Source organism: Crocuta crocuta, unplaced genomic scaffold (genome assembly GCF_008692635.1).
Source record: "Crocuta crocuta isolate KB4526 unplaced genomic scaffold, BGI_CrCroc_1.0 scaffold152, whole genome shotgun sequence".
NCBI classification, from domain to species: domain Eukaryota; kingdom Metazoa; phylum Chordata; class Mammalia; order Carnivora; family Hyaenidae; genus Crocuta; species Crocuta crocuta.
Window position 1 is genome coordinate 3699361 of NW_027528798.1, and position 13117 is coordinate 3712477.

The window sequence follows — 13117 nt, forward strand, 5'->3', positions numbered from 1 at the left end:
CTGGGGTGTTTTTTTTTTGGGGGGGGGGTTGTGGTTTTTTTTGTGGCTTTTACCTGAGAAGGCAAAATTGCAGGAAGTCTGCAATTCAGCCTCCAAGTAGTAAGGGTGGGTATTAAATTGGAAAACAAGCCCCCATATTCCTAGAGGAGAATCTGGGACTCAAGGAGGTGATGCATTTCAGATCGAATTGGGTGATTTCTCAGCAGGGTGGGAAACGAAAGGGGACCTTCCCGCATGTCAGCAGTCCCGCAAAGCTGTCCCTAGAGGGCAGCGGCTTTTTCCGTCCCCATAAAGTCTGGGTCCAGCCGAGAGCCCCACAAGCGCTCCCATTGCCAAGACCCTCAGCGCCACGCAGGGCTTTCTGGGCCTGTGCTGGGCGTGTTGACGCCCCGGGAGTGGAAGACGAGGAGCAGGGGCAGGTCCGGGCAGCAAGACTAAAGGACGCCCTGGAGCTCACGAGGGGGCTGCCAACTGTTTGAACCCCGCACCTTCATTCCTGACTTTTTCTCCCTCCCGGCAGCCCCCATTCATCCAAAGTCTTGAGTTGTCACAAAAACATGACAGGGTGGCTTGGAGTCAGATACGAAGCCTGTGCTCAGGGACAGCGAAGACCCAAGGCGGACGCGGCAGCCGGGAAGCTCTGCGGCAACCGCAGCCACCGAGCGCTGGGCCTCTGCCGCCCGCTTCGCACGCCGGGCACGGGGGCTCCCTGCCTCACACACCCGCCAACGGGGGCTCTGAAAACCCTTTCCCAGAATGAACTTTTACCAAAGAGGGGAAAATTCAACTTAATCACGGGAAAGTCTGACGTGACGAGGGAAAGAAAACTTGTTTGAAAGGATGGGCACGAGGACAGGAGGGAGGAGGGTGTGGCAGGCGCTCAGGTGTCCAGGCGCTGGATCTCAGGGCGACCGTCCACGTCTCTGGACTCCGTGCGGGCTCGGATGTAGTCACTGGCACTCTGCTGGTGGATGCTGATCCTCCACTTCTGCACCGCCAGGAACGTGTTCACCGCATATACCGCGGTTGCCAAGAAGCCAAATATCTGCAAAACACAGGCACGGTTAGTCCTCAGACATGTCAGCCGCCTACCGGGTGTCTGGGCAGAACCTGCCCCTGAGCAGCTCACATTCACCCGAGCTGTGTGCACCTCTTCCAGCCACACCCACAATGCCCAGACCCACAGATATTCAGCTGCCAGACTGTGGCCAAGTACGCAGTGAACATGACCCACATAAATTCCTGCATCACCTGAAGACAGCCCAAGGCTTCTTTTAAAGTATTCTGGATCTATTAAAAACAAACAAACAAACAAACAAACAAACAAACGGGAACCTGGGTGGCTCAGTCAATTAAGCAGCCAACTCTTGGTTCTGGCTCAGGTCATGATCTTGGGGACTGTGGGTCTGACCCCACATCAGGCTCTTCTATGCTCACTGTGCAGAGCCAACTTCGGATCCTCTATCTCCCTCTTTCTGGCCCTCCCGCACACACACACACACTCTCTCTCTCTCTCAACAATAAATAAACATTAAAAAAATTAAAAAACAATCACAGAAGTGCCTCTTTTACAACACCTCATGGCCACTGGTAAAATATGAAAGTAAAATGTAGAGCAAAATACCAGATAGACAGAATAGGGTCTCAGGTGTCAGCCCCTAATCAAACCATAATGCCTGATGTTCCGTATCCCAGCCCCGCACCCCCATCCACTGTCCAGCTATCTTGCTCCTGGGCACCTCCAGGTGACTCTGGGTAAGCAGCAGTACAATTTTAATGATTTGACAGCACTGATGAATCCACTGAGTGACACCTGGAAGGGTAGCTGGCTTAATATTTTTTAAAAACCTTTCAAACCAGCCCCCACACAGCAAAAGTGCTACCTGTTCATTATAAAAACAGAAAAATACAGAAATGTACAACATAGAGCATGAAAGTCCACCCCACCCTCAAAAGCATTCTACCTCAAAGAACAAAAAAAATGTCACCTGACTGCCAGATGGGGTCAGGCTACCCTCTTCTTCATTAAGACCCCCCTGCCCCCCAAAAGATAAAGCTCTTAAAAGTCATGTCACTAACAGACACGCAGGCCTCTGCTGGAAACAACTAAAGCAGTAATTCTCAAATTTGAGCATGCGTCTGAATCACCTGGAGGGTGTGCTGCTACGGATTTCAGATTCAGTAGCTCTAGGGGAGCCTGGGAATGGCATTTCTAACAAGTTCCTCAGTGATACCGAGGCTGCTGTTCTGGGGACTATACTTTGAGAACCACAGCGCTGAAGGAACCAGGACCTCCACTGACTCAGTAAGAACATCATTAGCGAAGGAAAAGCTAAGGAAGAATGAGCAGGATGCAAGCTAGGGGACAGGAGAGCAAGTCACAGAGTGCACAAATCAGCCTGTGTCTTAACCGTTCACTTACCACGGCAGCAATTTCTGCTCCGGTTTTGTGGTTTAAAGCAGCCAGTACAATCGAAGCAATAAAGAAAAAGAAAGTGCTGAGTCCAGTGTTGACCAAATCCTAAAGAAAAAGATAAAGTCACTTGGAAAGAATTATTTTTCCGGGTTTGCCCTAAAAGCAGCACAATACCTGGCCTCTCTGATGGCTCCATATTTTAGTCTCGATGGCTCAGGGCTACTGGGCTCACAAAGGAAGGCAAAGATAATACCAGTTTATGATGCTACTTGGTATGTCACCAAAGCAAAACCCACTTTTTAACCAACCGTGTTGTCATTTCTTAATGAATTATTACAGAAACCCAAACCGCTAACCCACTTAGGACATGCACGTTAATTACCATTTTGAATTCTATTGTCAGCTTTTCAAACTGCGTTCCAATCACCTCAGCATTGACAGTGCTCCCCAGAAGTCCAGAATGTACTGAACCTGGCTAAGTGCCCTCCAACGCTGCCTCCCCCTCCCCCTCCCCATTCATTTGTGACTTGGCAAGTGCACAGGTTTTCAGACATAGAGAACACACTTAGCCAGACCTCACACTCCTTCTTATGCATGGTCTTTCAAGGCTCTCTATGGCGAAAACCTGAGGATTTTCTCCTAAGCTTTTTGCAAAGCAAACAAGGTTATGTATCCAATGCTTCCAAGATTTAACTCCTGTCTCAGCTATGGAGACAAAAGCAGCACAGCAATTAAGTGGTGCAGCCTAACGTGGGTCCTTCCTCACCATGACTTGGGACAAGCCATTTTGCTTCTTGTGTCTCATGTGGGGACAGTACCCCCCACCTCACAGAGTTGTTCTAGGGGTCAGGTGGAGCCACTCAGTTAGGGTTCTCTGCACATTCATTGCTGCTTTGGTAATTACCAGCATGACAATGGGCCAATGACAGAATGCGTCATACCAGATCCCTCTATAATCTCTACAGGGAAACAAAATCCAGGGGAAATGCTAGACCATTTAAGTGTCAAGTTGACTGTGCATCAACACCATGTAGGTCCTTCAAGGGCCATCTCTTTTTTTTTCTTTAATATTTATTTGAGAAAGAAAAGGAACGCGCTCAGAGAGGTGAGTGTGTGCATGCGGTAGTGAGTTGGGGAGGGGCAGAGAGAGGGAGAGAGAGAGAATGCCCATCAAGTTCCACAATGACAGCACAGAGGCCAACATGGAGCTTGATCCCACAATCCTGGGATCATGACCTGAGCTGAAATCAAGAGTTGGACGCTCTACCAAATGAGCCACCCAGTGCCCCACCTCACCATTTCTTCTTTCCAAAGATGCAAAAAACCAACGTTCTTATGACAGAGGTACTGAGCCTGCGTGGCAGGAACCCCAGCCCACTGCTGGTCTGCAGGGGCTCACAGAGGGCAGCAAGTGCTGGCTCCAAAACTCTGTCAGAAACTGTCTGCCAGCACGACAGTTTTCAGCTGTGGCCCATGTAAAGCAAGAGAAAATTTTTCCCGAATTCAAACCAGGAAGTGTTTAGTTAAAATGCTCAGGTCTGGGGCGCCTGGGTGGCTCAGTCGGTTAAGCGTCCGACTTCAGCTCAGTTCATGATCTCATGGCTTGTGGGTTCGAGCCCCGCATCGGGCTCTGTGCTGACAGCTGAGCCTGGAGCCTGTTTCAGACTCTGTGTCTCCCTCTCTCTCTGACCCTCCCCTGTTCATGCTGTCTCTCTCTCTCTCAGAAATAAATAAAACATTAAAAAAAAAATGCTCAGGTCTGGGTAAGGTGCTGTAGGGATAAAAAAGAATATAAAATGTACTTTCCAAAACAAAGACTATTCAGAAGTGGGGGGAGTTTTGTGATACATGCTGAGACCAAATATCAAACAAAATAGTAAGTACATTATTGGTGATAGTGTAAAAAATAGAAATGTGGTCAAAGGCCTGTATGCATCAAAGGTTTTAAAAAGGTTTGTGTTGCCTATGATTTCCACATTTGGAAATTCATCTTAAATATCACACTTAGTGCAAAGGTCTAAGGATGTTCATCATATTACTCAAAATAGCAAAAGAAAAAAAAAACCTCAAAAAACTGAAAGCAAACAAAATGCTCAAGAATAAAGGATTTGTTAAATAAAAATAAAGGATTTGTTCCACAATGGAACACTATGCAGTCATTAAAATAATGGTGCAGTTGTATATTTAACGGGGAATATACTTAAAATAGTTTAAATGAAAAAGCAGGATTCTAATGGTTCCATTTCCATCCCCCCCCACACGTACACATATCACAACATACATGCCTACATGAAAGATAGTCTACATCGTCTGGAAGCTTATATCAAGTATTACAAGTGGTTATCCCAATGGGTTGTATCACATATGAGTTTTTAACAGCTTTATTGAGATATAACTCATATGCCATATAATATACCTAATTAAGTTGTACAATTCAATTACCACAATCTAATTTTATTTTTTTAATACTTCTTTATTTGAGAGAAAGAGAGAAAGAGAGAGAGAGAGAGAGAGAGAGAGAGAGAGAGAGGAAGGAGCAAAGAGAGAGGAAAGAGAATCCCAAGCAGGCTCCATATTGTCAGCACAGAGCCCAAGGTGGGGCTCAAACTCACAAACCATGAGATCATGACCTGAGCCGAAACCAGGGGCTGGACACTTAACTGACTAAGCCACTCAGGGGCCCCTACCATGATCTAATTTTAGAACATTTTCAGCACTCCTAAAAGAAGCTCATTAGCAGTTAATTCTTTATCCCTCCCGTAATCCTAGGCAACCACTAACCTGCTTTCTATATCTTTGGATCTTCCTATTACGGACATTGCATATAAACAGAATTATATATTATGTGCTCTTTTGTGATTGGCTTCTCCCACTCAGTGTAGTCTTTCTAAGGTTCATTCAGGTTGGAGCACACATAGGTGTGCCCTCAGAATGGGCTTGGGAGCGTTTTAGTCAACAGTGGTGCTTAATTTTTTTTAATGTTTATTTATTTTTGAGAGAGAGAAAGAAAGAGAGAGAGAGACAGAATGAATGGAGGAGGGCAGAGAGAGGGAGACATGGAATCCGAAGCAGGCTCTAGGCTCTGAGCTGTCAGCACAGAGCCTGACATGGGGCTCAAACCCATGGACTGTGAGATCATGACCTGAGCTGAAGTCAGGATGCTTAACCAAATGAGCCACTCAGGCGCCCCTTTTCTAATGCTTTCAATGGGACATATGCTCTATCAGCTACACACTTTCCAGTCTGCCGCAGCCATCCCCGCTCCCTACAGCCTCACAATGCTGGCCACCACCTTATGCCTCCTGTCTGGCCCTTCAAACACCCAAGGTTGCAGCCTCTCCTTTGTGCTACGAGAGAAGAGGAAAACCACACTCACGTACACACACTCTCAGGTCTCTTCTTCAGTGACGCACCAGGAGGTACAGATGTGAATCCCTGTAACTTCAAGAACAGAGCAACAGGGTGTGGCCTAGAGGGTGCAGACCCAAGACCTACTGACGATATCTGGCCCACAGACAGGTTTGACTTGCACAATGTTCAAAGCAAATTTGAGCATGCCAACATTTAAACACCAGAAAACTGTATACAAAAACTTCTTTAAAAAAAAAAAAAAAAAGCTTCTAGCTCCTCCTGAAAAACTGTTCCAGAAGTGCCCTGTGGCAACCACATGATCAGCTGAGTGGGGGCTGACCAGAACCACCGGCCTGCCTCAGCGGTCTCCAGCCCCAGCGGGCCCAAGTCTACAACTCCGCGCCAGTCCCCGAGAACGGGCCATCCTGTAACGTGCCCCCCCACATCCACACTCTGTGCCCAGGAGGTACCCACTCACCTCTCAAGGCCCAGTTAGAGTCTGGCATTTTCTCTGAACTTCCCCTGACTGACCCCCTCCGGGCTCCTGCCCAGGGAATCCACCCCCTCCTTGCCTGTGTCCTGCCAGAGCTCACACAAAACTGGATCAAATGGAGCACAGGTGAGCTTATCCACAGGGGAGCAGCCTGCATCTGCCTGCCCTGGGCTTTCAGCTCCCAAGTCCTGGCACAGAGGAGGTGTCCCATTCGTGTTTGCTGGACCAATCACAGGTGAGACCGTTGTGAACATGTTTCGCCCCAGGCGGTCACTGCAATCGCTCCCAAACCTCAGGACTCTGTGGTTGGCTCTGCCGTCAGTTCCACACATGCATGAGAGAGCAAGTTCACAGCCACTCAGTCTATACCACACACAGAATTGTGCTCAAATGGCTCCAGTATCAAAGGGACAATCCTAATACTGACCATAGTGGCAAATACTCTCCATGGAGTTCCTGTTGTGCTCCTGGGGGTGTGTGTGCGCGCACATGCATGTGTGTATAACTTCACATATAATAACCTAATTATGATCCAAAATATGTATAAAGTAGGACTTGTGTTATTTTGTTCTACTTTTATGGGGAAAGAAACAGAGTCCCAGAAAGGATGAGTGTGGTATAACAAAAAATATGTATTTGGTCTTTGCTCCCAGTTCCTTGGCATTTTCTAGGGTGACGGGAATATCTTTTTTTTTTTTAATGTTTTATTTATTTCTAGGAGAGAGAGAGAGAGACAGCGTGAGCAGGGGAGGGTCAGAGAGAGAGGGAGTCACAGACTGAAACAGGCTCCAGGCTTTGAGCTGGCAGTCAGCACAGAGCCCGACGCAGGGCTCGAACCCACGAACCACGAGATCATGACCTAAGCAAAAGTCGGACGCTTAACTGACTAAGCCACCCAGGCACCCCTCTTTTTTTTTTCTTAAATAGTTTATTGTCAAGCTGGTTTACATATAACACCCAGTGCTCATCCCAACAAGTGCCCTCCCCCATGCCCATCTCCCCGCTTCCCCTCTACCCCACCCCCATCAGCCCTCAGTTTGTTCTCAGCGTTCAAGAGTCTCTCATGGTTTGCCTCCCTCCCTCTCCCCTACTATTTTTCCCCTTCTTCTCCCCCACAGTCTTCCGTTAGCTTCCTCCTAATCCTCCTATACATGCAAACATACGGTATCTGTCCTTCTCTGCCTGACTTATTTCGCTCAGCATAACACCCTCTAGTTCCATCCATGTTGCTACACAAGGCCAGATTTCATTCTTTCTCATTGCCGTGTAGTATTCCATCATATAGATAAACCACATCTTCTTGATCCATTCGTCCGTTGATGGACACTTGGGCTCTTTCCATGTTTTGGCTATTGTTGAGAGTGCTGCTATGAACATTGGGGTGCATTTGCCGCTATGCATCAGCACTCCTGTATCCCTTGGGTAAATTCCTAGCAGTGCTATTGCTGGGTCATAGGGGAGTTCTAGTGTTAGTTTTTTGAGGAACCTCCACACTGTTTTCCAGAGGGGCTGTACCAGTTTACATTCCCACCAACAGTGTAGGAGGGTACCCGTTTCTCCACATTCTCCCCAGCATCTAGAGTCTCCTGAGTTGTTCATTTTAGCCACTCTGACCGGTGTGAGGTGGTATCTCAGTGTGGTTTTAATTCATATTTCCCTGATGATGGACACAGCATCGTTTCATGGGTCTGTTGGCCATCTGGATGTCCTCTTTGGAGAAGTGTCTGTTCATGTCTTCTGCCCATTTCTTCACTGGATTATTTGTTTTTCGGGTGTGGAGTTTGGTGAGTTCCTTATAGATTTTGGATACTAGCCCTTTATCTGATAGGTCATTTGCAACTATCTTTTCCCATCCTGTCAGTTGCCTGTTAGTTTTATTGTTTCCTTTGCCATGCAGAAGCTTTTTACCTTGATGAGGTCCCAGTAGTTCATTTTTGCTCTTGATTCCCTGGCCTTTGGTGATGTGTCAAGTAAGAAATTGCTGCGATTGAGGTCAAGGAGGCTTTTTCCTGCTTTCTCCTCTAGGATTCTGATGGTTTCCTGTCTCACATTCAGGCCCTTTATCCATTTTGAGTTTATTTTGGTGTATGGTGTGAGAAAATGATCTAGTTTCATTCTTCTGCATGTTGCTGTCCAGTTCTCCCAGCACCATCTGTTAAAGAGGCTGTCTTTTTTCCCTTGGATACTCTTTCCCGCTTTGTCAAAGATTAGTTGGCCATATATTTGTGGGCCCAATTCTGAGTTCTCTATTCTATTCCATTGGTCTATGTGTCTTTGTGCCAGACAGGAGTACTTTTGTGATTCATAAGGAGCCCCTTCAACCATTCCTGACTTTATGTTAATGAGGTGACTCTCTGGAGCCCCTGGACAGTTTCAGGATGGGAGGTCGTTACCAGAAAAATCAACCAGGCAGTCAGAAGGTGGGAACTTTCCGCCCTACCTGCACCAACCTCCAAGGAGGAGAGAGGGGCTAGAGATTGAGTTCAACCTCCAAATGACCAATGATTTTAATCAATCATGCCTACATAATGAAACCTCCCTAAAAACCTCCAAATGATGGGGTACAGGGACCTTCCAAACTGGTGACTACACACCTAGGCTGGGAGGGTGCTACACCCCAACTCCAGGAGGACAGAGGCTTCAGCACGTTGAGACTTCTGGATCCTGCCCTACACATAAGGATCTCTACCATGTGGCTGTTCCTGCGTTGTATCCTTTATAATGAACCAGTAATCATAACTAAGGCATTTTTCCCAAGTTCTGTAAGCTGCTCTAGAGAATTATGAACCTAAGGAGGCAGCTGGGTGAGCCCCCAAATCTGCAGTTGGTGCAGGTGACCTGGGAGCTCCATCTGTGGTAGATGTGTGAAGTGGGGGCAGTCTTGAGGAACTGAGCCCTTTGCCTGGGGATCTGTGTCAGCTGTTGGAGTTAGCATCGGAATGGAGTGGAGCTTGTGGACACCTAGTTGGTGAACTGGAGAATTGGAGAACTGCTCAGTCTGGAAAAACTACACAGATTTGGTGTCAAAGGAAAAAAAGACATATATTTAGAGTAAAAACTGGTGTCAGAAACCCCACACAATGAGTCATGGCCAAGTCCTTGGGGCTCTGCAGGTGGCCCCTCTGAATGCCTCAGACTGTCCCAACTCAACACCCAACCAACCTGGGTTCCTGATCCGGAGAGGTCTGTGGGATGAGTGACAGCCGCCAAGGCACTGAGAAGGAAGACCAAGGAGGAAGAAGAAAAGCCAGGACGGGGTAGCCTCAGGACAGGCAAGAGTGGAGAGTATGCACCAAGAACAGAGCATTCCATGGCAGAGTCCACTCAAACGTTCATTGAGGAGATGGGGTGCCTGGGTGGCTAGTCAGTTAAGTGTCCAAGTCTGTTTCAGCTCAGGTCATGATCTCGAGGTTTCATGGGCTGGAGCCATGCTGCCAGCACAGAGCCTGCTTGGGATACTCTTTCCCTCTCTCTCTGCCCCTCCCACGCTCGCACTGTTTCTGTCTCTCTCAAATGAAAAAAATACATATATATTTTAAAAATCTTCAGTGAGGGGAGAACTGAGGAACAGCCAGGGGATCCAGGAACACAGAAGCCCCAGAAATCCCGACCAGAGTACTCCCAAAGACATCCAATTTACCTTTTGACCCAACTCATAACTCCACAATCTTTTCATTCTTCAATCAACTGTACATTTAATGTATTTTTCTGAATGATCTGTATTTGACAGTAAAAGTTGAGAAAACACAGACTGGGAGCAGAGAAACAGAAGGCACGACCAGACCTCCCTGCTTGTTACAAAGTTGGGCAGGGCAGGCCCTGATGGGCTCAGAGCACCAGCTAGGGAGACTGGGAGACCCTTGTGGGCTTTCAGAAGTGGGAAGGGGATGAGAGAAGAGAAGGATGGGGGCCGGGCAGGAGGCCTGGGGCACTAACCAAGGTAAACACAAATAGGACACACAGGTGTATAAGCCCCTAATAGAGAGAGAAAAACAAATACCACAGGATAAATCCCATAGAATCATCAACAAACAAGCAAACCCACAGCTAACAGAATCATTCTGCTTGCATCAAATAATGCTTGTATAAAATACATACTTTGCAACCTCCTCCTTATGTGCCATTTTCCATGAATATTTTTGTGTCAATGTAGGCTCCTGAAATGACCGTTTTGCTAAATCTACACCAATCACACCCTATTTCATTCCCTAGCTGGCTCTGTTGAGAACAATAACTCCCACCACCTAGTTACAGAAACACAACACAGCCAAGGCCAGCCCTCAGCAGTGACTCAATAAGCTGTGTCCAGCCCTGAAGAGCTCACTTTTTCTCCCCTCCTAAAGAAGACCCGAGCTCTCCTCAGTAAGTACCACCTCCTCAAGTTCATGTACTCACATACTCTTCTGTTGGATAAGCATACACCTTCATCTGCTCTGCAAGGGTGGAAATTCTTGGGTGCCTGGGTGGCTCAGTCGGTTGGGCATCCAACTTGTGGTTTCAGCTCAGGTCATGATTTCATAGTTCCAGGAGTTTGAGCCCCGCATTGGGGTCCTCACTGATGGTGTGGAGCCTGCTCGGGGTTCTCTCTTTCTCACCCTCTCTTTCTCCCTCAAAATAAATAAATAAACTTTGTAAAAAAGGGTGGGGTGGAAATTCTGGAAAAAGGATCCCAAAGAATTGAAAGCACTGAGGGGATGGGGTGCCTGGGTAGCTAGTCAGTTAAGCGTCTGACTCTTGGTTTCAGCTCAGGTCATGATCTCGAGGTTTCATGGGTGGAAGCCATGCTGCCAGCACAGAGCCTGCTTGGGATTCTCTCTCCCTCTCTCTCTGCCCCTCCCACACTTGCACTCTTTCTGTCTCTCTCAAATGAAAAAAATACATATATATTTAAAAAATGTTCAGTGAGGGGAGAACTGAGGAACAGCCAGGTGTTCACTCTGCCAACGCCATCCAGAAGAAAATGACGTATGTTAACTTGTCAGTGAAAAAGATGCATGTGAGTATGACCAAATAATGTGGTAGTCAACAAGGAGAAAGCTCTTCATGACTAAAACAGAAAAATCCAGGACACCTGGGCAGCTCAGTTGGTTATGCGTCCAACTCTTGATTTCGGCTCGGGTTGTGATCTCTCGGTTCGTGAGTTTGAGCCCCAAGTTGGGCTCTGTGCTGACAGTGCAGAGCCTGTTTGTGATTCTCTGCCTCCCTCTCTCTCTACCCCTCCCTGCCTGTACCCTCTCTTTCTCTCAGAAATAAACATTTTTTTTAAATCTGAATTCCAGGAAGCTCACTAAGGAGATATTTCTGGGGATAAGGACCGATATGAATTACTTATAAAGCTGCAGTCTTTTAACAAATTTACAGATGTCAAATCAGAAGATAAGACTGAATTAAGGGATTAAAGTCAATCCTTGCAGAAGTCTGCAGGAGAAAGATGTGGTTGACAGAAAACAACTCTTGTGGGGCACCTGGGTAGCTCAGTGAGTTGAGCATCCGACTTCAGCTCAGGTCATGATCCCATGGTTCATGGGTTTGAGCCCTGCATCAGGCTCTCTACTGACAGCCCAGAGCCTGGAGCCTGCTTTGGATTCTGTGTCTCCCTCTCTCTCTCTATCCCTCCCCCACTTGCTTGCTCGCTCGCTCGCTCTCTCTCAAACATAAATAAACATTAAAAATATTTTTAATAGTTAAAAAAAAGAAAACTCTCATTTGTGATAATATTAAGACTTTTCATACTGGCAGCAGTGCACACTGGCTTGAGGTTCCCTTTCACCCATTGTCTCATTTCATTCTTAAAACAAGCCTGTAAAATACTCCATTTTACCCATGGTGGCCTTCAACATTGGGCTCTAAGTGACCTGGCCAGAGTCACACACAGCTCTCAAGAACCACCTTGCACTTGAACCCAGAAATGTCTGACTCAAAGTCCTTGGTCTTAACCTTCCTGTCAGCCACTTCCTTCTCAAACAGTTCCTCCAGCACTTTGCATTCTGGTTGGAGGAGGTTTATGAGACGGTCCTATGCTCTCCATCTACTATACTATCAATTTAAATTGGTAAATGCTCACAACTCTGTGAGCATTTTTTAATGGAGAACAAATTTTATCTTAAAAATTCTTGAGATGCTGGGGCAACTGGGTGGCTCAGTCGGTTGGGCGTCCAACTTCGACTCAGGTCATGATCTCGGGGTTTGTGAGTTCGATCCCCACTTCGGGTCTGTGCTGACAGCTCAGAGCCTGAAGCCTGCTTCAGATTCTGTGTGTGTCTCTCTTTCTCTGCCCCTCCCTCACACTGTGTCTTTCTCTCTCTCAAAACTAAATAAATATTAAAAAAAAAAAAAAATACCAGAGATGCTAAAACCTGTCACAAAACCAGGACAAAACCAGCTGAGTTTTCAACTGAAATCAACTTTTCTAGTTCAGCTCTCCTTGTATATTCCCTCCTAGGAGTTCAAACAACACACAGAGCATTCTGCCAGAAAGAGCTGCTCCTCCCCGTATCCCCCAGGATCACCATGGGAGCGGCCTTCCCAGGCAAGGGGACCAGCTCCACCTCCTCCCTGCTCCTCCTGGGCTCCTGCAGTGGGGCCCACTTTCCAGGGTGCTGCAGGAGGCAGCAAGCCAGGAGCTCACCACGGGTGGGTGGTCTGCAGCACCCTCCTGTGCTCCGGCCACCCTGCACCCTCTCAGGAGGCACAGAAGGGGGAGGCAGTCGGCTGTGCTTCCTGTGGCTCTGACTGATTCCCTTTGAGCTCTTGCTTGTGAGTATTTGCAGAGAAACATCAAGAAAACCAAGTGCTGTTATTAAGTTTCCTTTCTCATTCAGCAGGGTAAGGACAAGTAACAGGAGTCCAGGAACATG

General features: G+C 47.3%; 1 protein-coding gene across 1 annotated transcript in view; it reads right to left on the minus strand.

Moving 5' to 3' along the window:
• Nucleotides 1–810: 810 nt before the first annotated feature.
• The window catches only part of CMTM4 (CKLF like MARVEL transmembrane domain containing 4), a gene marked incomplete at its 5' end in the record, with an annotated part of 62676 nt that continues 50369 nt past the window's right edge, over nt 811–13117 (minus strand). Inside the window, 2 exons of the mRNA XM_077755461.1 lie at nt 811–1045; nt 2423–2521. Coding sequence (XP_077611587.1) covers nt 881–1045; nt 2423–2521 — 264 coding nt within the window. The remainder of the gene's footprint in view (nt 1046–2422; nt 2522–13117) is intronic.